The 27,004-nt window shown below is 37.6% G+C and overlaps 1 protein-coding gene across 4 annotated transcripts in view; it reads left to right on the forward strand.

Moving 5' to 3' along the window:
- The window catches only part of LOC132113762 (probable phospholipid-transporting ATPase IA), a 127,334-nt gene that overhangs the window by 88,589 nt on the left and 11,741 nt on the right, over positions 1–27,004 (forward strand). For all 4 annotated transcript variants that reach the window (XR_009425202.1, XM_059521737.1, XM_059521738.1 and 1 more), the window contains 9 exons: positions 342–514; positions 3,306–3,489; positions 7,501–7,611; positions 14,452–14,526; positions 15,985–16,107; positions 20,199–20,277; positions 22,204–22,265; positions 22,614–22,670; positions 23,631–23,738. Coding sequence is in view for 3 of the 4 variants with exons in the window: in XM_059521737.1 (XP_059377720.1) it covers positions 342–514; positions 3,306–3,489; positions 7,501–7,611; positions 14,452–14,526; positions 15,985–16,107; positions 20,199–20,277; positions 22,204–22,265; positions 22,614–22,670; positions 23,631–23,738 (972 nt within the window). In the remaining variant the exon portion in view is untranslated. The remainder of the gene's footprint in view (positions 1–341; positions 515–3,305; positions 3,490–7,500; positions 7,612–14,451; positions 14,527–15,984; positions 16,108–20,198; positions 20,278–22,203; positions 22,266–22,613; positions 22,671–23,630; positions 23,739–27,004) is intronic.

The following is a 27,004-nucleotide window of genomic DNA, read 5'->3' on the forward strand; positions in this document are numbered from 1 at the left end:
GCATTGACAATAAACAGACGTAAACCCCATGTGCAAAAGTGTCTGGTGCTCTGCATGCAAAATCCCATGTTATTCTTTGGACTGATTACATTGGCATTGAAGGAAAAGGAGGAAATTATCCCAGTGTTAATGTGTGGTGTCTCATCAGACGTCTGTGAACAGTTTTATGATTTATTGCATTACAAATCCCTATCATAATGAATTTAGTCTTTTGAGTTGCACGTTTTTCAGATAAATATTTACATACCAACTGATTTAGTCAGTTACACAATTGTAGTAATGTCATTTTGCATGAAATGTTTATCAATTTTTCACGTTATTCTATACATGTTTGTGTGCAGGGTACCAGGGAGACCCTTAGCCATCACTGCAGCATGCTGGGAGATGCTCTGCACAAGGAGAACGACTTTGCTCTCATCATAGATGGAAAGACACTGAAGTATGCCCTCACTTTCGGGGCACGCCAGTATTTCCTGGACTTGGCTCTTTCCTGCAAGGCTGTGATATGCTGCAGGTATCTAACTATACATGGAAAATGTGCTGAAAACCACCAAGAACAACTTAATGACAGTAAAATAAACCTTTACAAAGTATTACAACAAACATCAAAGATTCATTGAGCCCGGGGTTTCAGAATGGGACGCAAGGGGATCCATGAACAATTTGGAAAAAAGAGGTTGTTTTTTTTGGCAACAAAACTAAACCGTTTAATTGTGTACTTGAAAGTAAATATTATTCAGACATTATTTTAGTTTGATTTGGCTGTAGTGAGTGAGGAATAAAAGTTATTCACTTAATTTTGGAAACAAAAAGCTTTTTATATATATATATATATATATATATATATATATATATATAAAATGCTTTATTTTCTCACACAATTTGAATAGTTCTGTCAACATGAAAATATCAAGCTGCCTACTTTCAGCTTTGCAGTCAAAAAGTTTGAAAAAAACACAATTCAAATAAATTTTCCAATTTAACTATTGCTACATAAGAATTCTATTTTCAAGTGTCCAAGTAGAGGGAAAAGTCAAATTATTTACAAATGTTCACTGTAATCGGATGCAGTTTTAAATTAATTTCATGCTCTCCTTGAAGGGTTACTGTTTTGCAGGTGGATGTAAATATGTCTTTGCAGGTCAGTAACCTTTTTTCCCTCCAGGAAACTGACGCCATCATTGGACATTTTTCTGCACTTTGCAAAAACATCAAGTGACTGGCAGACAATTACAGGGAAATGCGGCTGTGCTGTTTAAAGACCAAATTACCTTCACTTTAGGTCACAACCTACCCAATAAACATAATTATACTAGCTCTCAATGCAGTAATTTACTAATGGGTGTTATTTTTTTATAAAAGATAGATTGTAGTCAGAATGTCTGTCAGTTATAAAAGAAGTCAAACTGTGTGTTAGCAGACTAGAATGAACCATTCCAAAATATGCTACACAGCGAAAGAAACATGTGAGGAAGCAATTGAGCGTGACAAGGAACTGCCAAAAATCAGTGTCAATTTCCAGAAACAACGCACACCACAGGTGCCACAGCCATTATGCAATGCTTGATGTAATCAATTCAATCTGCTTTCGCTCACTAAACACACACACACACACACACACACATATGAACAGCCATACGGCGTCCTGAGAAGAACAGATTTGTGCCTGCAGATGAATAAATGTTAAACTGACTCTAGAGGTCTCCTGCTGTATCGGCGGCAATCTCCGGTTCACTGGAGAGCCTTACATCACCCAACGTTCATTTCTTACAGGATGACCTGTGAACGTTAAACCCCGGAGGAGCTTTTCTAGCCAAATACAAGACCTTAATTTAATTTACTGACACGGATGATGCAGTACTGTAATGTGCTGCAAAATGTTTTTTTTTTAATAAAGGTCAGGGATCCTGGGCTCAGGTTGGGCTTCATCGGGAACACAGGTTTGCCCAGTTTGGGTATCTGTATGGTGTGGTTTGCCATGCTAATGAAAAACCATGGCATTTTTTTGTTGTAAATAGACATATTTCAAGTTTTCTTGTTTCTCCGAAATGTTTAATTAGCTAGAAATGAATCTTGTGCAGAGCCAGTTATTGGTTTGAGGGGATTTTTTTTTTTTTTTTTTTTTTTATGAATCTGTCTGATTTCTATATCTTTAAACATGTATATATACTCTGTACTTTTATTCAGCATGGATTCATTAAAACAATCAAAACTAAAGTTAAGAATTTTACAAAAAAAATCTAAATCCTGTTCTTTTGAACTTTGATTCACTTTTATTCATCAAAAAATCCTGAAAATGTATAATTTCCACATTTTTAACATTAATAACAAGAAGAAATGTTTAAGCATGTTTTCTCTCTTCAGAAAAAAAAAAAGAAAAGGAACGTAAATGTTGTTTATCTACAGTCATTTTTGATTATTAGTATGGTTGACCATCAAAGGTCAGCAGCAAAGATACTGGTTAATAAAATTGAATTATATACATAAAGCATATTTGTGTTATCTAATTTTCTTTTCAATTAAAAGGTATCGCTTTAATTTTTTATTAGTTTTTTTTTTGGTTTGTTTTTGTTTTGTTTTTTCGCTTTATTTACATAAGACAGGGAACCAACAATGTAAGACACGTCCATTGAGACCAACACCGAGTTTACATTAAAGAGAAAAAAACACACACAAAAAACTACAAGGAGCAAAGATGATACCAAAGTTATAGTCGATGAAGACATTATAAAGAAGAAAAAAAAGAAAATATAAGTAATAGATAGTAATAGATAGTAATAAATATTTTGATAAAGAGAAGCATAACTTTTCAGATTTTCTATGAAGTTTTTTGAAGCATTTGAAGCTCTGCCATCACAGGAATATGTCACATTTTAAAATGCATACATGCAAAAAAAAATATTTTTTGTAACCATTTATCTAGGTGATGTTTTTTTATTTGCTTTGGAAAGACACAATCATGGGAAAGTTTGGAGTCCTCTTTTAACCTCTCTTTTTGAAGAGACAAATTCATCATATGAAGTTGAGATGTAACCACAGCTGTTGAGGTCACAACAGACGGCCAAGAAATCAAATGGTTGTCAACACTAGTAATTGGCAACATGAAAAATAGCCTCAGATCCCTCTGTAAAGGCGCCACTGCAAATCCACAATTATGTTGTAAACCCCTAATCTCTATCCTTGTGGAAAGAAATAAAATGTCAGTTTCAACCGTAGAGAAATGTTAAAACAAATGTTACAACAATGTTCCACATCAAAGCAGATATTTGCTTCTTTTTGATTAATTAAATATTTTATTTTTTCAGGGTTTCACCTCTGCAGAAGTCTGAGGTGGTTGAGATGGTGAAGAAACAGGTGAAAGTGATCACACTGGCCATTGGTGATGGAGCCAATGATGTGGGCATGATCCAGACCGCCCATGTGGGTGTTGGCATCTCTGGCAATGAAGGACTGCAGGCTGCCAACTCATCAGACTACTCTATTGCGCAGGTGAGAAACCATCAATTTACACATGCCTGCAGGAAGAAAGAATAAGTCTGTTTTTAATTGGGAATAAATTAAATACTTGAATTTGTCAATAATAATGACATAATGAGATTTAAATTAATGAAAAATTGTACATTATTACAAAAATAAAATGTAATATCTGCTTCTAAACCTGAAGCACATATCAGTTCCCAATATTAAATAACACTTTTGTCTTGTGTCACTACAGTGTGACTCCCAGAAAATGAAATCTGGTTGTAGATTATATATCTAGGGTGAAGGGTTAAAGCCCATGGCTCATAGATTCTGCAGTCTGAGAAAAGCAAAGCGGATCGGTCAGGTCCGTTTACATAGCTGGAGTGTTTGCTTACTCAAACCCCTGCTGATGGTGAAACGGGACCTGTTCCTCTTATGTAAACTTAATTAAGAAGATGTTTTGTAAATTACCGATTTTGTTACAGCATAATCTTCATTGTGCGCTTAACAAAAGAAGAGCTCAAGTGTCACCGATCGCTGTCAACAACGCTCTCCATTTCCGTCCCAAGTTTCATTTAATGTTTTGTGTAGTTCGTGGAAACATCCCTCTTCACACTTGTTTTTCTATAATGCCCCAAGCAGTCTGTTCACTGGCCTCATGCATCGGATTACCCAAGAAAGCATCTGCTCTTTTCTTTAGTGCCCTCATCATATTATATTTGGAGGTGAGTGGAGGTGGTAGGGAATGCAGGCAGGTTCATAGAAATTTGCCTCAAACTGCCTTCCAGCAAAATGGCTTGTATGATATGTTCTGGATCAGACAGCAAACTTCAGTATGCAGTGCCATCAGCTAGTATGCATTAATCATCTTGACTAGAGTCATGTTGTTTTGCACTATAAGGCTTTTCACAATGCTGCTTCTCATCAACTGTTAAACTAGATGAAGATCTTAAATGTACAAATGTGGTGTCATATAGAGTTTTAGTCATTAACTACTGTATGTTACTGTTTTTATACACGCACACAAACATATAAATCTATCCATGTATGAATGTGTGTACATGTGTATATATGTATATGTAGTAATGTTAATGTGTTTTATGAAAGTAGACTGTCATAAAGGCCTTACAAGCTGTGAATTCTATCATAGTTTTTAGCCATAGAAATAACTTCACCAAATTATATTTTTCATACTATTATTTCATATATTAGGCTTTACAGGGTTAAATCATACTCTTATAAAAAAATATTAAATGAGGTTATAATAGATATATTTTAATGTTAATTATATATTTAATTCTAATTTAATATGTATTACTATTGGTAGCAGATGTTGTGGTATATAGCGTATTGTTTCTATATATATCTGACCCATGTGCTGCCCAAGTGTGACATTCATTTAAAGCTAATCTCCCAACAGCACAGGGCTTTCACAGACTGCACCATCTCAACTGTGTTAATTTGTGTTAAACCCAAGGTCTTTTAATTTTGTTTAGGGCCTGTTTTAGAGATTTGATTAAATTGTTTACCTGAAAGGATAAATCAGTATACGGGAATGCTGCTGTTCTTCAGCCCTACACAAGGTCCTCCACTGATCCGCAGACTTTCAGACAGGGACTCCACATCTAGACTCCACTGTAGTCTGTATGTCATCAACTCACTCTCCTCACATCCAAAGGTCAAACAGCCCTTGAGCCCCTCAAAGCCCCTCCATACCCCTTACATCCCACCCTGATGTTCCTGCCTTCACAGGAGTGATTAGCTGTTTGTTTTAGAGGAATGATGTTAATAACACTTTCAAATTCAGGATGCTCTTAATAGGAAATAAAACATGGCATCTCCAGATCATTGTGATGGAACTGCTGCCTCCCCCTAATTAACATCAACACCCCTGTCCTTTTAAATGCCGCCCTTCACCAGGTTCCAAAGTAATTTTGTTCATTTTAGCAAAATGTAATTGAAATGTTACGTGTTACTTCCCTAATCCAAGATGTAGGTTTCTTTGTTTCCGCAGTATTTCCCATTTTTATATTTTTAGGTCAAACCGTTCTTGTCTGTGACTCATATAATGGAGGTCTATGGTCACCACCTCAAAGAGCATTTACAGAGGAGTCCAAATTAAACCATTCCCCATCGTAAGTACACATTGATGACCTAAGACACGAAAAGAGCGGTTTGTGTAAGAAAAAAAATCAAAGAGAAACGAGATCACTTCCGGCACTTTCTGCGCTTGCGCAGACTAAGCCAGAGCGCGCACACGTCACATTAGGAAGCATTCGTGCCCTCAGATCAGTTGGACGTGGTTGTGTACAAGAGGTAAAAACGATATAAATACTGTTCGTTTTCTAACAAAAAACGCTCGTTTCATGTCTTAGGTCATCAATGTGTACTTACGATGGGGAATTGTTTAATTGGACTCCTCTGTGCATGCTCTTTGAGGTGGTGACCATAGACCTCAATTATATGAGTCACAGACAAGAACGGTTTGACCTAAAAATATAAAAATGGTAAATACTGCGGAAACAAAGAAAACCTACATCTTGGTTGCCCTTGAGGTAAGCTAAAACTTATCAAAATTTAATTTGAAAGTGAACCATCCCTTTAAGTATGGGGCTCTCACTTGATGAACAAAGACTCGAAAAACCCGAATACTCGAAACAGCATAGCTCATTTCAGTACAGAACCCATAGGAAGTTGCAAATGTGTGACGGAATCACTCACCGAGATGACACGTTTGTCTCGAGTCATATTAAAGATTCGTTCAAAATGAACGAATCAGTCAATAATGACTGATCTCTACTTCACAATTCCCCAGCACAATGAGGACACTTTATTCCCCATTTTGGACATTTTTTTTTCTCTGTTAAATAAGAGGCCAAACCCACTGTGTCTGTCGTTTGCTCCTCCTGCCACAATCATCCTTTCAGTTTTGCTGTATCATGGATCATATTTATTTCAGAGGCCATATAAATGGGTTACAGTGAAACAAACAAACTTTTATCTGTTACACTTTGTACCAATAACATGTAAGGTCATGTCAGTTGTTTTTTCATTAGTTTTTTTTTTTTTTTTTTTGATAAACTGTGTAAAGAAACAGTTTTGTCTGTCCATTTGGATTTATTGTCGGTATCCTGATTTTGATCTGGATAAACACTTTCATCAGCATTTTGGGGCTTATTTACTGAGCGAAGCACTTCTCTGTTTACATTTTGATGTCTAAGAAAACACAATTTTATGAATTATCATCATATTGTTGTGTGTGTGAAATCACTCAGTGTTCACTATGTCCACCTAAGCATTGTGCTGTGAAGCAGAAGTAGAGTTTTGGCGCTGACCCTGCTTTTTGGCATTTAGTGTGCTGAACTCTGAAAATATGGTGAAAATGTTTAGTAAATATATTAATCAACTCAATCTTTTGCAATATACACATGCATGAAGCAGCATAATAAACTGGAGGGAACAACTCATCGATTGTTTGAAAAAGACATCTGTCTGACGATGAAAGTTAAACACACAGTGACAGCAACACAAACAGCACTTTATATTCAGTAAATCTGACAGAATCCAGATGATTTAAGCAGTTTATATCTACAATTTGGATGTTAGGTTCTGTTCGGAGTATATTAAGTACAATTTGGATGAATTATTATTTTCTTTATTATTTTTCATGACAATCTTTTTTATTCTTATTCTTAGTGGCCAGCTGATAAACTTTTCATAATATAAGGCCATTATTAAAAGCAGAAAGTAATGTACTAACCGAAAAAAATACTTTATTTTCTTTGTACAACTGCAAAAAGTTTTCTCACTTACTCTGCTTTTCAACAAAATAAGACCGATTGTAGCTGGAATTCTCAGGAATATGGGTGAGACCGTGTTTGTCTTGTCCCTGCAACTCCATTCTTCCTGTTGCCCAGCATGGATAAGATTGTCTCTATTTTCAAATCCAAAACCGCTTTCTGTGTTGGCTGGGGAACTGTAGAGCTTGTGTAAATAGGCCTTAATGAACTTATCTCTGTCCTCCCTTCTCTCTCACAGTTCAAGTACTTGAAGAATCTTCTGTTGGTACATGGAGCTTGGAATTACAACCGTGTTGCCAAGTGCATCCTGTATTGCTTCTACAAGAACATTGTGCTTTATATTATTGAGGTAAGAAAGTCAGTACATGCAATATAAAAAAAAAAATTATATTATCACCCAAAAATTACATTTTTGTCATTCACTCACTGTTGTGTCTTATCAAAACTCATGGGACATACAGAATGGATGACCGCGACCAAGCCTGTTATTGCATTAACCATTAATGTCCTTTTCAAGGAGATTGAATGACCACTCTTTAATGAAATTAACTGACATTGCATGCATGTCGGTAGCGGTAGTCTCCATCCTGCTTTAGGAATGCAGGTCTGTCCATGTGAAGGCCACAGGCTATCCATCTGTGATGGGATTTGACAGTTTCCAGGCCTGGTGCTGATAGCCGGTACAGAGACCTGACCTGACAAGTTAAAGGGCTGCTATCAGCACCAGCTTTATCATGAGGGGCGTTTGGCCATTTTGATCTGCAACACACATGGTTTAGGAGGTGTTACACCTTGGAGACAAGCTTTAGGTTCCCTCATGAGCTGAAAGAAGAGTTAGCAGCAGATTAATGGTCTGAAAGCAACATTAGTCCATTTAAGTCTCTTTTGTTTAATGTCTCTGAAATCCATGAAATGGACCTTTGGTCACGCCAGCCTTGTGCTAGTATGTGTTTAGGGCTATAGTAGAACAAAATATAAAGTGTGTGTCCAAATTTAAACATATGTTAAATATTCCAGTGATGTTTTGATTTGCATGTTCGTAAATCGGAATTATGATATAATTTTGGTTTAAAATGGAATTTCATATTTCTTTCTCTTTTTCACTTTCCGACAGACAAGAAGACTTTTAATCTCTAATGCATCCAATGCAAGAACATTAGCTTCGTAATTGATGTTTTATCCATGCTTTATTCATTTTATCTCTCTTGTGTAAAATGTTCCCTCTTTATGCAGCTCACTACAATTTAAAACAGACCAACACCAGTATTCATGAGCTGTACAACCCCAGCAGAAACACGAGCACTTCAAAAATCCATCTTTTCCCCCTCGGCCCTCTTGATCTTGTGTGCCACTTGACCTATGCACCCTTTTTCCCTTCATCTTGATTTCGTTTTATGTGCTGTGGTAAATCTCTGAAAAGCGCCTTAGATTTCACTCTGTTGGCATCCAGTGCTGCTATAGATTGTGAGAACAAGGATGAGATGAATCAGGACTTCAGATGACCGTTGTTTTCTTTTGCCCTCACTGAATGATAAAGCATTGTTTAGTTTGAGTTAGTTCGGCCCATTTTCATGTATATTTCCTGTTCACATGCTAATGTGCTGTTTAGATATGGGAAGCTCCTGTGCTCGTATACATAAATGTAGTGAAATCATGAAGATTTTTTCCTCAATTTGAAAATTCAGTGGATTAAACCCATGAGAATCTTAGAGCCCTGTAGCTGTGAGTAGTTATCGCTCAATGAATTTGATATTTCAAACATTTTCGGTGCTAGTCATGCTGGGTGGCTTTCATGTATTTTTCTTTTGGCTTTTGCCGTGGGGTTGTTGTATTTTGTTCCACAATGAAAGTTCCCCTTCAACACAAACATTTCTAACTGTGATCACATTTCACACTTTCTCATCAATCAAGAAACAAGCATCGGTTTCCTTTTTTTTTTTTTTTTTTTTTTTTTTTGCATAAGAGGCGGCACTGGAACAACTACATCCAGAAAATGGCCTTACCCGAACACGCCCTCCAAATATTTCCAGCCACTTTTCATTTTGTCTTTTTCTCTTTAAATTCTCCTTTTGAATCTCCAAGAGAACTGAAAAGCACCCAGCACACCCCAGCTCCTAGAGGTGATTGTATCTCCTCCTCAGCCCATCTTTTGTTATGAACAGAAAATGTATTCCCCCTCTCCATTAGGGGCCTTTCGAATAGAATAGGGCAAGGCTTTACTGTTTCCTTGCCTCACACCAAAAGCACCTCTGTTTTGTAAGAGCTTGACATTCAAGACATTTGTTTCCCAAGGGTCTGTTAAAGGAAAACATTTGTCGCCATAATAGGTTTACCTTTGAGTCCGTGAAAGCTTTTCTTCATCTAATTTTTCCAGACATTAACCTCAAGGAAGTGAAATAAGGATGTTCATAGCCATTTTATCCTTCTCAACATGTGTTTACCACAGACATGTGCACATCTTTTTTTTTTGTAGTTTTTTTTTTACCACCATCTAATGTTGTATCCTATATATCATAGTACTTTGTCAAGAGTCTGCTTTGCCTGAATTAAAAATTAATAGAGGCTTACAAAGTCTTACAGAACAAAACTTTTCAATAGTAATGTATCAGGGTAGTGTGGAGATTTGATCCCTTAGAAGAGTGTTCAGTCTTTTCAAATCAGTTACTTGGCTTCATCTGAACTTAATGTTCTTTCTAAGAAGGCAGCTGCCTGTATAGACCGCAGCCTTAGAATGGTTTCTATTGTTTCAGACTATTGTTTCCAATTGTAAACACATAGCACATGATCTTCCATACATCGTCAGACAAATAAGTTTGGGTTAACCTACAGTAAACATTTGTCATGTTGGTTTGTTTAGTCCTTGGTTTGTGGTCTTGCATTCTTTCAGTATGAGCAAAAGTTAAACGGGGCTGGAGAAAAAAAACTTTTCAGAAACTTGGTTGGATTAGCTGCTTTGAGACATGCAAAAAGCCATTCTTACAACCAAATAACTGTGCTTGCTGTCATTATCCTGCTGGGCTCTTGAGAGCTTGATTGACAGCTCTTCAGCAGGCACCAGAAGGGCTGACAGACAAGTAGCATTTCTGAGGTAATTACAAGGGCCTCATTCAAACAGAGCAGCAGTTTTAGAGAAAGACTGCAGGCCTGAGTGGAAGCCCTGGGCCCTGCAGTCTCACTGGTGCCATCATTGTGAAACATCCAACTGGTTCTTTCGGTTCTTCTGTCACTCATACTTGCAATTCAGTGGCCCTTTCTCATTGTCTTGCCAGCATTTTTTTGTTTTACACTACTGTTGAACATTTTAGAGTTGGAAAGATTTCTTGGAATGTTTGGAATGAAACCTCTTGTGCTCACCAAGACTGCATTAAGAACTTTGTGGAATAATATTTTAAATTTTAATATTTTTTTAAAATGTAATTTATTTCTTCAGTGTCACATGAAGCAAAAATCATTTCAGAAAGAAATTTTTTTATTATGTTTTCCAAATAATGTTTTAACAATTTGCTTTAGGTCAGTTGCAATAAACTGTATATCCTTTTTTACTTTGGAAAGTTATGTAATTTTTTTTGTCTTTTATAATATACATACTCATATATTTGGGTGAGCTACTGATCTAGGGCCCTACTAGAGAATATACCAGTTTAAGGGGGTCAAGCTGTTTTTTTTTAAGATATAGTAGCTAGTTTATTGCCGTTCCAAGGTCAGCCAGATCCCACCAGTTGGCCCAGCTGCTCAACCACCTAAACCACCTTGGACCAGCTCCATGTTCCAGAACATAGCTTAGCTAGTTTTGGCTGGATTCTCAAGCAGAGAAATGGAGCAAAGGGGTGGCATCTTTCTTTTTTCTTTCCCCTTTGGGTTCTTCCTACCCATCATGGAGACCGAGAACGGGTTGAGAAAAATACGCTGAGATCCCCTCAGGACGAGTCTCATGGGGACACATGCTCTCTCGCTCTCTCTCTCTGTCTCTGTCTCTCTCACACACACACACACACATACACATACTCCTCTCTTTTTCAGATTGTGCAGCAGACGATAGAGAGCAGTCAGACCTCCACGCCGAATGGCTCTGAATAAGCCAGAAGAGAAGAAAGAGAGAGCCCTCCACACTATGTCCTCGGCCCCTAATGAGCAAATCAATGTATCGGTCTCATTGAAGGAAGCAGGAGAGAGGGGCACTCGCAGGCCAAAACGCTCTCTCATATGCATGTACTGCTGCTCATGAATGGAGGCTTTATTTTGACTTAGCACAACAATATCCTGCAGCCTGTAGCCCCTGAATGAGGCAGACTCGCATTAATTCAGCTCTCTGACCCACCTGTTTGACTACCAGCATGCCTCTGGCCATGACTATTTGGATTTTCATGTGGCTTTTGATCAAAGTGTTGTCATGAGGGAATTTGTTTGCGACGAGAAAAACAACATAACGTGATGCAATATTGGTAATTTATTCACGTTTGTGTGTACGAATGGGTTTCAGAATCAGCAGATCTCTTTTAGAAACAATATCATGGTAGAATAAACCTGATGGAAAGGAAAATGCGAGTTGGAATGGATGGGCGTTGCCGTGGGGGTCACATCGGGGAGTGTGGCCAATCCTCCTCTCTTCTTTTCTCTCTCTTTCTCTATAGCGAGGCCGGAGGGGAGGGGTGACAGACATTTGTTTTGGGAACATTTTCACGCATTGGCTCACTCTATTGAAAGAGAGAGGCTTGGTGGATGTGCTCTGTGTTTGTGAGGACTGGCGGGGGCCACAGTTGGAGAGGGTTCTGTCAAAACCCCCAAAATTTGTAGCAGTTCACGCTTTCATAATGGAGTTAAATGAAGCGAGGAAATGTCCGCCTGGCCGCAGCACTGCACAGTAACATGGTGTCTGCTCAAACGTCGAGCCTCTCACACACACATACTGAAAAATGTTTGGTCCTCTCAGGTCTAAAATACAACGGACAAGCTCACAGCATTTAAGGCTAGCAAAAATTGAACAGTGCTGCTTGTGTTCTGAACTTTGACTCAAACATTTCTTATTCATTTAAAGATAAATTGATTCATAATTTACTCATAAATTCCTGATATTATTCCAAACCTGTTTGTTTTTCTTTTTTTATAGACCACAAAAATGTGATGATGTTTGGTTGTATGTTCACACTGCTTTTGTCAATACAAAATAAGTGAATGGTGACCAGGGTCTCACAAGTTCCAAAAATTTGAAAAAGCACCATAAAAGTATCATACAATTCCTCCAAATGACTGTAATAATCTTCTCATCAAAGAGTCCTGAGAAATCAGCATATTAGAATGACTTCTGAAGGATCATGTGACACTGAAGACTGGAGTAATGATGCTGAAAATTCAGCTTTGCCATCACATTTTAAAATATATTACAATAGAAAACTTTTTTTTATAAATATAATTTATATATTTAATATTACTGTTTAAAGAAAAAGAAAAATCTCACCGTCTCAAACTTTTGAACAGTATAGATTGCAAATTGCTATTAAATTACATACGACCCTTTTCTCATTCCATTTTTGCTCATTACTGTCACCCCCTCCACCCCCCATTACAGCTGCTGTCTGATATGATCACATTTTTCAGGTTTTTAGATGACTATGACAGAGTTGTGTGCCCGAGTAGTCAAACTAATAAGATATATTAAGTGATGGACTCCATCTCCATGGCATTTGGTTTAGAGACACATCATTCTCTCTTCTCCTTTACATTTGTGATCTTTTCCCTGGTTCCACTCTTAAGCCCAATAACTCACATCTTTCAGTTCTTTAAATTGTTAAATCTAGTCCTTTTGCACTGTTTTTTTTTTTTTGTTTGTTTGTTTTTTGTTTTTTTGTGTACGGTCTCAAACTCATTTTGTGTGATCAGCCGTTCTGGCTGAAGTCATGGGAACTGTTGAAGTCTTTCTCTCTCTCTCTCTCTCTCTCTCTCTCTTTCTTTCGCCTCCAGCACAAACACCTTTCCTCTCTCATTCCCTCCTGGTTGTCGAGTAATAATGTGTTAAGCCAAGGTTATGGCTTCGCATGACAAAATAGTGGGGCTTCTCTAGTATGTTTAGATGTTTTGAAAACCTTGGCAGTTAGTATATGTTCCTTAAAGCAGGGCTTAACTGTTTTTATGTGTCTCCTCTCACAGCTGTTCTTATTGATTAGTGGAATATTAATCTTTTTTATCAAAATGCACTATAATCTAAAACTGTGGCTTTTAGCGGCTGGGCAGGTCATTTAAAAAAAAAAAAACATTTCCATTATCTTAAAACAAAATAAAAAATGTAATGAATACTATTTTTTTTATATTTTATTTAGGTTATTTATACTTGACCTGTTTGTTTCTTTTTTATTTTTTTATGCATCATCACTAAAATATCAAAATATTATGTTTTTATATTAATTAATTATCTTTATTTAAATACATTGATTTAAAAATTGTATTATACATTATCTGCATGTTTGCTTGCTAATTGTTTTGTAACGAAGAATAGTATTATATCAAAAAAATGCACAATGGTAGAATTTTTAGTAGTGGTCTGACTTTTGGACCCCACTATGTATATGAAAAAGTGACCCAAATCTGGCTTCTTTATTCTCCAAGACAGATCATGGAACAAACTATTTGCAGTGATTCAGTGTATGAGACTGTAGAAAAGACTGATGGGGTCAGTTCACTGCCAGTTTGACGAGAGATCGCTCTCCCTCTGGAAATTTCAAGCACTGAGAGGCCCCACAGAAAACAACAGCCATCGATCAACCTAAATTAAAATCCGCTAGGAACCAGAGTTAAGCACACACAAAGTGGGGAATATATGATTAATGATAGTATGCATTTACCTTTTAGTCACACATTTACATTGTAATGATTATCATATGGCCTGTCATCACCCTTTTAATGTTACCATTTCCTTTAGGACAACTTGGGAAGCATTTTTTTTTTTTTCTTATCACTGCATCTCATTACATGTACTAAAAGACTGGTTTTGTTTCTTGTTTTTGAATGATGATTTAATTTCATGTAATAGTTTAATTGTATTAATATTTCTACATTTATAAATTTTAATTATTAATATATTTCAATTGTTTATTTTAATCATGTTTTTTTACTTAATAGGGTCAAATGTTAAATTCTGTTTTAAATGATCACATGGATGAGTCGTTTACCATTCCCTTGTCTTTTTGTCTTTCAGATCTGGTTTGCATTTGTGAATGGCTTCTCCGGTCAGATTCTATTCGAGCGCTGGTGCATCGGCCTGTACAACGTGGTAAGAGTGTTTGCATTCACACATCTGTCTGGGTGTGATTTACTCTCCCCTCTTCATTACTTTGAGAGGGAATGTGTTAAAATGCCTCCCCTGTTGAGCTCAGGCTAGAAACTCATTAGCCGCGGCACCCCAGACGGCTCCTTTACTGCAGCCCGTTTCAGCGCCATCCTGAAAAATCTCCCTCTTATTTATGACCGCTTGTCAGTCCTTATTCCCTCCGTGTCCAGAACTATGTCCTGAATGTGCTGCAACAACAGACGCTCATGCCCCAAAGAGCTGCATTAACAGGTCAGCAGTGGATGAGAAAGGGACAGGTTGAATCCAGACACATTTAAACACACACACACACACACACACACACACACACGGTCGTTTGGGTGGAGTCCTGTGAACTGGGCTGCCTAAGGGCTTGGTGATAGGAATTGATGTTGTTAATTAACATGTTTTCAACAGAAAGGAAAGTTATTCAGGAAAAAAATGCTCCGGGTGGACTACGTGTTTCCATTTTGCACAAACAACTGAAGAGACGCAGTAGGAAAAATGACTGAGCCACTCGACTCACTGATTATCCCCAGAAATGATTTCTTTACACCTGAACAAAGAATAAAATTGAACACGGCTTCCCATCAGCCCTGTATAATGGATAATTGGCATTGTGAGGCCAGTAATAACTCTGGCCTGGCGCATTCTCTCTTTATCTGAGAGAGGAGGAATTCCACCATGCCAGAGGATGGATGCAACAGGCCGAAACAACACCTGAATGGAAAAGCCCAGGAGACCGTTTCAGCCACAGACAGGCTACTTCAGCTGGGCCAGTGAGAGACACTTACGGCTGACCCCTCTACCCTCTCTGGACCATAATACCACCCCTCTCGCTTTCAACAGTTGCAGCACGAAGAAACGTTAGAGCACCGCAGAAAAACGAAAGCATCCAGTAAATCTGCTAACAAGCTGCAGGCACAGTGACAGATGTTCTTTTGGAATGATTTTTGCAAACAGAGGGAGAGTGCAAATATAACTGCTAGAAAGTTACATGCTCACTGAGCTTCACCAAGCAAGCAAATGAAAACAGCAGACAAGGGGAACACGTCTGCTGCTCAGGCTAGGAAATAGTTTTCTTCACACTGCCATGTATTTTTAGGTATTGATTTATTTTAAGGCATCTGTTTTATTTATTTTTCTTTTCTGCATTTATTTAGGTTACGTAACAGTTTGTCGTCTCGGTTAGTCACAGAGTCGTTTCTGTAATGAGGACAAGGATAATATCTTGAAATAATATCCTAAGATAATATCTTTGGGAAAGACATTGCAGTGGGGCCCAAATATCTAAAAGTGAAGTGCTTCTGTGTTGCATTTTTATAATTGAGAAATTTATCAGTATACATAATATTATCTGCATAACAGTTTGACTTTCTTTCTTTATTTTTTTTCTTCTTTTTCATCTGTATGTTTATTCAGCTCTTCACTGCTTTGCCTCCTCTGACTCTGGGCATCTTCGAACGCTCCTGCAGGAAAGAGAACATGCTTAAATACCCTGAACTCTACAAAACCTCCCAGAATGCAATGGGCTTCAACACCAAGGTAAAAGCAAACATGCAGTTTAAATCTAAGTTTAGCTGAAACTCCCACTGATAGATGAACATAGATGAACAGCCCACTGATTAAGGAATGATTTAAACAGCAGATGGAACATATTTATAATCTTAAAAATATGAAAAATTCTTAACTTATGCCATAAAGTAATGAAACTCTTGTAGATAAATGTATAAATAATAAACTAGTGATTTAGTGAACTTCCGTTGATGATGATGATGACCCTGTAGACAGGTCATGCTGAGTACACTTTTCTGACCTGTGTTTGGTGAAAAGTTTGGCACTCTGGCTGAAAACTCCACTGAACAAACAGATCCTGTTCCAACTCTCTACATTGTATGTAACGTAGAGTACAATTGTGTACAAATGCAGGTCAACAGCAGGACCTTGTTGGTTTAGCCATCCATTAAACTGTCCCTCTCTGTCAGCCTTTCTGCTTATCTGAGATGTCTTTGAGTGTTCATCTCCTTTTTTAGAAGGTCATAAACTGTTCCAGGTCAGTATGAATGTGAAGCTTTGTCCACAATGTCTGATAGATAGATAGATCATATAATTTAATCATATTTGTTAATGTTATTAATGAAAGATATGATCAGGTTTCAGACCTTAATAGTGTCCGTGTCTATATACTGTAGGATAAGCATATTTCCATCCTCTGCTGGTGTCTGTGACTGCTGGCTTTGTATCGGTTTGTGTTAATAAAGCTGTCTGGTCTCCAGCTCCAGTGTGTCTGCGCTGGTGTCACCTCGCAGCCCTGCTCCACACTGACACAGATTACAGACAACACAACCCCTGGGGTCAGGAGGGAGAGAGAGGGAAAGACCGATTTACTGGCCATTTGTAACACAAACACCTTCGTTTTTACGTGTAAAAAAAAAAACAGGATTAATCAACAACAGAACAGTTTCTGGTTTGAAAAGGGTGAATTCTATATATTATTAGATATATCGTCATAGGCTGCTTTGTTATTTTTCTATAATGAAATGAGAATTGATATTTGCATGGAAACAAGGAAGCAAAGACAGAGTTAGTGGATGTGTAGAGGGAAGTCTGTGGAATGAAGATGTCCAATTTCTGAATCAAAGATTCTGAGTCCAAATTTTTTCTCCATCATCTCTGGAATAGCAGTGTCTGATATATAAACTTATTGTACAAAACGTTTTTTATTGAATCAGTTAAACCAGTTCAAAACTATTTGTTTACAAATCAATCTGAAATGGGCAGAGAAGTTCATTTTGCGTAGCGGCTACGCATTTTGACCTCAAAGTATGCTGGTACGATTTGTCACTCTAAACTACGCAAAAATCTAGTGACACCCCTGTCCACACACAGTATTCAGAACAAGCAACGGATAAATATATATATATATATATATAGAAATACATGTACGCTGTATCATGGCCACAACAAAAAAAACTCTCTTCCCTTCATCCTATTTATGTATTTTATAGATTATTGTACCAAAGTAAAAATCTGACATAAAAATTGATGTTCATATAGATGTTATTGGAGACATTACTGACTTTATTTTTCTGATCGGACCAGCTGTACATGTGCTGCATCCCTGTTTCAGATGTATACACGTCATCTGTGTATAGAACAGACACTTTATTTGTGGAAGCAGAGAGTGAAAGATCATGCATTAGATGGGGGAGAAACAAAGAGTGTGAAATATTTAGGTCTTTACCCACCATGTCCCCCTTTCACATTTAATTACATAGCTTTGACACTAAAGTCTCCCTAATAACTAGAAAGCCCAGAGTAGACACCAGGATAGTGGTTTTTACACTCAATCAACACACTGCAGCCTGTATCCCTCCCTTTTTCTGCCTCTTTTTCTCTTTTATTCAGTCCGTTTCTGGCTTTATTTGTAGCCCAACATAGTTTGAAAAGGCTTATTACAGCGTCTGGCAATAGTTGGCACAAAATAAAGTTGATCCTTTCATGCTGTTTAAGCAATTAAGCTGTTACACAGAATGTGGTGCATTTCTTCAGGCAGGACAGACAGCCATTCACACCTACATTCTTAGCAACCTGCTTCGAAATGGAGTTCAAAAGGCTAGGTCAAAAAATCCCACCACTTTATGTCTTATCTATAGATATGAAAGTCCTTAAGTCTGGGATTTTTTTGCCTTCTATATGAAAATCTCAAGTGCGATTACAGTAGATGGATTAATGTCCATAGCTTTGTAGGGGATGGGTTATAAAAATGTACATTTTAAGTATAAACTTAGCAAACACCACTTATTTCAAAGAATATGAGGTGTGTGTCATAGTGCCCTTCTGCGGTGTGTTTCGTGGCTTTAGTATGAGCTGACTGTCTGAGGGCCGGAGCCCTGAGCTTTGTTTTGCTTTGCCGATGGCGGAGGTGAGGGGGTCAGGGCAGAGAGGCCGAGAGGTCATACAGGGCCTCTGTGAAACAACACAGAACAACACAATCTCAGGATATTCCTCTTTTCTCTCACTCTCTCATTCTCCTCTCATTTCTCTGCATCCCATCCACTTCAAGAGGTTTCATGGCCACCACACAGTTGGATTTTTAGAGTAAGATTCATTATTGGGGTCAGTAAGATTTTTTTCTTTTTTTCACTTATTTAATACATGTATTCAGGTAGGATGCATTAAATTCATTAAAAGGGACACTGAAGACTGGAGTGATGGCTTCTAAAAAATACAGCTCTGCCATCATAGGAATAAATGACTTTTGAAAATATATCAAACCGTTAAAACCGTTTTAAATATAATAATATTGCACTGTATTTTTGATCAGATCCAGCCTTGGTAGCATAAGAGACGTACTGACCCTAAATTGTGAAGGGAGGTGTGTGTGTGTGTGTGTGTGTGTGTGTGTGTGTGTTTGTGTGAGAGAGCGAGAGATTTGATTCATTTGCATGACATAAATCATTCCCATACGTCCACACCATGGCTCATTTAACATTTGTTGTAAAATACATATTTTATTACATTTTATGAGAATTTTTAAAGAGAATTAAATTTATGTTGATAATTTAAAACAAATTTACATTTTCTCCTCACTTAAAACTATATTATGAAGTTATTGCCATAAAGTCCTTATTGATAGAAATAATACAGAAATAATAATAAATTAGCATAGAAGCTTAATTTTTGGGTGGTCTATTCCTGAACCAGTTTCATTCACAAAATGGACCTCTCTAGCAGACACTCTAAAACTGATTCATTCCTATAACATTTGTTCATATTGAGAAATTTGTATTTAATTTAGTGAATTAAAAAAAAGACATTTTAATACTGTTGACTGACAAGTATTTTGCTGTTTTCCTTATAAATATTGGGATAATCTGTTGTGTCTGTGGGCAGTGAACAGTCTCAGACTTTGCGGAGGTGAAAAGATCAACACCAAGAAAAAAAAGGGGGGGGGGGGGGGGTTTGGAAACTGGACCCGTGACGGACCTGATTTAATTTCACGGCTGTTTCATGCTACATCGCCTATTAGTGTTTTGATTGGCCATGTCCATGCATAATGTAAATTCAAAACAAGGCAGTTTTGGAGGAGGATATTTGTTTAAATGGCACATCCAAAGTCCACATGCCCTTGTATACAATCACAGACAATCATAGACTTTATACCATACCTTTGTAAGCGATAGTTTTTCCGTGCTCCCAAATAACCATGCACTGTTGCGACAGACTCGTATATCTTAATTTCTTAAACTTGTCTGTATTTGTACTAAAAGTATGCATTAAGGATTTGGGTTTTTTTCACAACTCGCAAAGAAATGATTGGGGAAATTCGATGAGGCAACTAACTCCAGGGAAAAGAGAAGGGATGGCAGAAAAACACTGCTCACTGACATCTCTCATAGTTGGCGCGCCTCCCCTCTCCCTCTTTCTTGCTCTCTCCTCACTCACAGGATATACAAAGAGTCTGTCAGCGGGGTGGACATTGAGCATGGAGGCCTGACAAACCTTCCACTTAGCCTAGCGCTGAGAACACATAAAGGCCTGGGGGTCAAGGGTCACCAGCAGGGTTAGGGTGGCCATCGTCTTTCTCATGCCTCTCTTCTCCTTTTTTTTTCCCCTCCTCCACTCTGCTGCAGGTCTTCTGGGCTCATTGCCTGAATGGCCTGTTTCACTCAGTCATCCTCTTCTGGTTTCCTCTCAAGGCCTTCCAGCACGGTAAGCACACATACACACTCTCTCACACTACTTTTAGTTTATGGGGGGGGGGGGGAGGGTTAGGTCCGTGGGTGCCATATTGAAAGATGGGTCTACTCTGGCTTCTCATTGGCCACCATGAACATCTCAAGATTACTCATATACACACAAGCACACACTCTCTTTTTCTCCATTTCCACATAGTCATTTAAAGCAATATTTAATTCAAAAGTGAAAACTGTCATAATTAATCATGCCTTTCCAATCCTGTATGACTTTCTTCAATTAAACACAAAGTAGATGTTTAAAAATATATATTTTTTTTAATATACTGTAATGAAAGTGAATGAGGACTGTGGCTGTCAAGCTTCAAGAGATGCACTGTAAAATCATCATCTATATTCCAAATCTTCTTAAGCTATATGATTTCTTTGTGTGACAAAATGGGCCTAATTTTACTTTAAAATTGAAAAAAAGTATGGTTTACAGATAATCTTTCACTGATAATCTTTGTGAACAGATTATTCAGATTTAGTAAGTTAAACTTTGTGAACGAATCAATCATGGGGTTTTGTGAGCGTGATCCACTGATTCATTTAAAGATTCAGCTCATAATAACTTTCTCTCATGAACATGTATTGGAGAGCTAAAACAGCCAATTTTAGTCAATAGCTAAAATTTTAACCTTTTCCTCATGTAACGGAGGTCATTTCAAAGCTTTACTGTAAATGACCATTTTAATTTTGGTCTATGGTCTATAAGTTGTACTTTACATGTATTCGTAAGTGTAAGCATATGTACAAAGGAGTGTGTAAAGCATGTGAACAGATTGTGTGTGTGTGTGTGTGTGTGTGTGTGTGTGTGTGTGTGTGTGTCAGCACAATTATCTGGCTGACTTCAGGACCACACAGTCAGAATCAAACCTGCTTTTTAAACAAAGCACCAGGGACTGTCTGACTGACAGCCTGTCAGCACCACACACACACACACACACACACACACACACACTGAAACACACATACCTTCCTGATCCACATGTGGTGTCCGTTGTGTTTTGCTGTGCCAGAGTGCTGATGGTTTTGGATCATCCGCTCTCACTTACGATCAGAGAATGACTAATATTCCTCTGCCATGTGTGCACTTTTGTGTGTGGCTTTTCCAGATTTTAAGCAGCCTTTACCATTTAATCAGATGTTTTGAGATGTTTGCTGAAGCAATTAGCACAAGCCAATAGCTATCATCCTGAAAAGTCAAGAAAACCCAGATTGTCTCCATGCTCAGTTAATCCCCAATGATTTAGGGAGATCTATTTTGCGAACCTCTCTGTACAGCTGTCAACAGCTCCTTTTACACCCACTCTTACCTTTTATTCACGTGACCATTGGAGCACAGGTGTGTCATAAGAAGAGGATAAGTTTGTTACAAGCTTGTTGGTTCAGATTAAACAGGCATAAATGCTTTTTTTGGCCTTTGACCACTTTCTTGAGGATGGGAAATGTGAAGAAAGGGTAGAAATCCGTAAAGAGGTCAGATGCAAACTTGCATGACCCACATGAGCACCACAGCTCCACTGGTTCTGACCCTAACAGCACATCCTAGAGAATGTTTAAACATTTTTTACACTCATTCAGTACAGGTTACGCTCTGTCAGTAGCATTTGTGGAATTATATTTTTGACTTAATACCTAATTTTGTTCCTCTAATGTTAGAAATTCTGAGTCTAAATCATATCAAGTCTAAATTGTAATTTGTACTTCACACACCATGTATGTGAACAGTCCTTTTCTGGTATTCTTGTCCATTCAAATGTGAGCATTAGAGCCCTTTTGAGCTCAGCAACCTAATGGCGTATTTAGCACCATCCCACTGAGCTGTGTTTGTATGTACACGTGTGTGTTAGCATTTGATCATTCACTCTAAAAGCCTTCTTGTTGATTCTCCTCACAGATACTGTCTTTGGAAATGGAAAGACACCAGACTATCTCCTCTTAGGCAATATGGTTTATACAGTAAGTGCATTTGGGTCGTCAGATCCTCACAAAGCATCTCTGTGTCCTCCCCATCGCCTGACACTTTGTCCCGGTTGTCCTGCTGTGAAATGTTCCTTCTGATCAGAGTCTGGCCTAACTGAGGATTTTCGCTCCCTTTTTTGCCAACATTTTATGCACTGAAATGAAAATGAAGCTGATCTGCTCTATTTCAAACTGTACTTCAAACAAAAACTGTTTAGAAGTTCCTGTCTGCTGACTGCCTCTCATTAGATCTTACGTCTTTACAATCTAATCTGTTTATGTGTACATGCAACCTCAGATAAGAACATGTCTCTCTCTCTCTCTCTCTCTCTCTCTCTCTCTCAGTTTGTGGTGATCACAGTTTGTCTGAAGGCTGGGCTGGAGACATCTTCCTGGACCATGGTGAGCATTTGGAAGACTTTTTCCATCCCTCTCTCTCTTTTCTCTCCCATTTCACTGTGTCCTCCCATTTCCTTTGACTTTATTGTTCCTCTATCAGTAGAAACACGTTCCTCTACCCCTCTCACTCATCTCACTTACCCATTTCTTCTGCAGCTGTTGTCATGGAAAAGTTCAGAACATTCAAAAATGATGTCATGCTTGCATTGCTAATCAAAGCATTTATTCACAAATGCAATTATAGTGCAGTGTTGCTTCAATTTTATAATGTAATTAACAGTTACGATGTCATTGTAAATTTGTTTTATCTTTTAGTTAAAATATAGTAACTTAGAAGTGTGGGGTAATGACTGCTAAATATTCAACTTTGCCATCACAGGAATAAATTACAATTTAAAATGTATTCAAACTAAAAACAATTCTTTTTAAATTGTAATAAAAGTTCACACTATTACTGTATTTTTAATCAAATAAATGCAGAATTAGTGAGCATAATAAATCTTTCAAAATCATTAAAATCATAATAATTCCAAATGTTTGACTATTATATATATGTGTGTGTGTGTGTGTGTGTGTGTGCGCGCGCACTACTGTATATACGTATGCCATAAATAAAGTTTAATTCGTTCATGTTAAAAATTTCGTCTTTTTCACTGCACTCTATTTTTTGCAAGTGTAATTTTCACAAAATCACAAATGTCATGCCTCAAATGCTTGTTCATGTGATTAAACAAAAACACATGTGTGTAACATGCTCCCATATGTGCACACTTGTGATTTAGCATGTGTTCATGTAAAATTCATGTGTGTTAAGGGTTATTGTTATGTATGTCACTAGCCTAAAATTATAATACATCTTTCAGACAAGTTTTTGTACTGTTTGAGTGTCAGGCTGGCAGTATTATTAGCAGAATGATGAATCTCCTCAACTCACTGTTTTCTCTCATCTTTTCTGGCTTATAGTTCAGCCACATTGCCATCTGGGGCAGCATTGGATTGTGGGTAGTCTTCTTTGGCATCTACTCCTCACTATGGCCTCTGATTCCTCTGGCCCCGGATATGTCAGGACAGGTAAAACATACAGTACAAACATGCTTATTTACAATACTGTTTTTCGCTGTTTTTTTAAGAATGTATTAAATTGATAATAAGTGAGAGCAGAGATATTTATAATGTAAAAAAAAAGAAAAATTCTTTCTATCCTAACTTTCGTTCCATCCAAGAATTTTGAAAAAAAAATATTAATCTGTTTTTGAGCACTAAATCAGCGTGTTAGTCTATGTTCACACTCTGTGTTTGGGATTGACAGACTCATTTTCTAGCTGGGCTCGATATGTCCTATTCACATAGCAGCTTACAGTAGTGGCTTTAATACTGTCTTTATGAGCATGCAACAGGAGTCAAGCTCATTCTGTTCATGTCTATCACCTGCAACCGTAGCGACAGTGACTATAGTAAAATCAAAGATTAGAAATTAAAATTGAAAAGTATTGTCACATTTGACACAGAAGTCCAATCAATGTGTGAGTTTATCCACCAGATCTTCATTAACCAACAGCTGTTTTTATACCCAAATGAGAGTGGAGAATTTATCGTGCACACACCACACACGAAAACACACAACATTCCCTTGACATGCCCATGTGCAGCACAGAGTGACGCTCTTGTATACTGTATTCTGCTCGGCTGAGGAATAATGTGACACTAAAGACTGAAGTAATGGCTGCTGAAAATTCAGCTTTGCCTTCACAGGAATAAACTTTTTTTTTTAAGCAAATTTGTCCTCAAACTATACTAAAAAAGCACACATAGCCCATCCTTATCCTTGGGGCTCTGGATGTGTCAGGTGATATAAAACACACAGAGACCATCTTTTTTTCTTGCCTGGGGCTCTACACTGTCTATGCCATAATCTGAGCATTAAGAGTTTGTGTGTGTTCATTAGGGTGAGCATGGGGCTGGAAACTCTACACCTCCGTAAGGCCTCAGGGCACCACAGGTCTCTGCTCTTTTCTCACCTCATAATCTCCTAATGAGACCTAATAGACCCTATTTGTGTCACCTGCCAGGAAGAGCAGTTTAAAAACATCTGCAACTGCCTGTACAAACAGAGCAATCCTGGAGTCTAGACAGAATACTTGTGTATTTATAATAGTTTTGTATAGTTTTCATTCAAAGGTAATACAACTTCATTTATGTTTGCTATTTATTGATATATTGTCTGTACACCAATATGAGAATGCTCTGTTTACATGCTTTGTTGGCGTTGTCTAAATACTCTCAAAAGCATCCAAGATTTTTATCCCAGCATCTGGTATTGTGTAACAGTAGCCTCTTCCTATCATGTGTGTCCTGTACACCCGGCCTGAATGGCCAATCAAGTGGGCTCATTTATATTTACATGTAGAGCAGTAGAGATCAGACCCCAGGGGGAACCATAGCCAACGGCAGTACATCAGAGGAAAGGAAGACGCCTGAGAGAGAGCACACCTGAACACACCTCCGGGCCACCACACACTGATCTCTGACTGCTGCCACAGCTGCCTGAAGGGCTGAGAAAGGGGAAAACGATTATGATGAAAAGAGTTAAAAAAACATGCCCCACCATTAAATCTATTTAGTGGAATTGTTACGACATTTTCATGGTACTCCACGCATCCACAGAAAGCCATCCATAAATTAAAGTCAGTCAAAGTTGCGTTTGTAACATAAAAAGATATTTGTGAATATGGATTTTATTTGCAAATCTCTTATTTTAATTTAATTAATGTTTGTGAAACATGTTTGTGGAGATATATGCGTGGTTTCTATTATTTGTCAGTATGTTTAATTGTTGTTAATCTCTGCATTTACTTGTGGATCATATTTTATTTATCTACTTTATTATGCAACAATTCTATCTCCATATCCAAGGCACTTCAAAATAGCATGTTAGGAATTATTTTGATGTTCCCTGGAGTACCATGAAAATACCATGGCATATGAATGTGTTAATCATTGGTAAGATTTTGTAATGTTTTTGAAAGACGTCTCTTATGCTTAATTTATTTGATCAACAACATGTATTTTATTCCTGTGATGGCAAAGCTATATTTTCAGCATCATTACTCCAGTCTTCAGTGTCACATGATCTTTCTGAAATTATTCTAATATGCTGATTTGCTGCTCATGAAACATTTATTTTTATTAGCAGTGGTGAAAACATTCTGCTCAATATTTTTTCTATTTTTTTTCAGGATTCTTTAATTAATGGAAAGTTAAAGAACAGCATTTATTTGAAATATACTTATTTTGCCACATTATAAATGTCTCTACTGTTTTCCTGTGGTGCAGCATTTCGTTAGCAGCGCAAAAGGGGACTGAACTTGAATTTGGCTGGCTAAAACTGAAACTTTTTAAATTCCATTATTTTTAGTCAAATTGGACTGCCAAATGCTTTGGAGTACTGAGAAATGTGTTAGATATGCATATGTAAGTTTTTACTCAAACTGAACAATTTTCAGAAACCGCTACTAGCTGATTGCTTTAGTTTTAGGGCCTTAGTGGACTAGTTGTGAATCACATAAATGCATCGAAAAAGTTTTTTTGTTTTTTTTCAACATTCTAGTGTACTTGTGTGGCATAGCTTTATATGGTAACCTATGACTGCTACGTATTTAACTTGTAGTGTCACACAAATGTGACACAGTGAACCTGTGTTTGTAATGTTACAAGACAATAAAACCACAGACCTTTGAGATGGTCTGAACTGCTTTAAAAACCTCTTAAATTAACCAGGTGTTGCTCAGAGGCGGACCGAAACCATGAAAGCATGAGGCACGTCATGACATCATTGGTGTCATCTTGTGTGTGGGATGCACTCTGTAGTCATTTACAACATTAGTAGCTCACTAGTCAATGAGTTAGTGACTAGTGAACAACTGCTACATTAAAGTTGAGTTGCTATGTACTCTTAAATAATGAATGTTAACAATGTACTTTTGATTTAGTAGTCTGCCACACTAGTTCAGACAGTCTTATCACACCGTGTCCCACTCAAGGCAACTTGAGATACTGTGTTCGACATCAAGAGCCTGCCGATTATCCAACTATCACCTCACCTGCCATTACAAAACCCTTCTCATCTCACACACCTGTTAAAGACACGCATACACACATTCAGCTAGTCATGTCATGAAATGCCCCTTTGAACAGACACACATCACATCCTGCATCCAAACACATGTAGAATTTAGATAACACTCTAAAGATAGTCAAAGTGGATAAAACAAGCTCTACAACAATGGAGAAAAGGTCTTTAGTTGTCAGAGGCATGATGTAACTGTTAGCTGTAGCTG

This window comes from Carassius carassius, chromosome 33 (assembly GCF_963082965.1).
Source record: "Carassius carassius chromosome 33, fCarCar2.1, whole genome shotgun sequence".
In the NCBI taxonomy this organism is placed as follows: domain Eukaryota; kingdom Metazoa; phylum Chordata; class Actinopteri; order Cypriniformes; family Cyprinidae; genus Carassius; species Carassius carassius.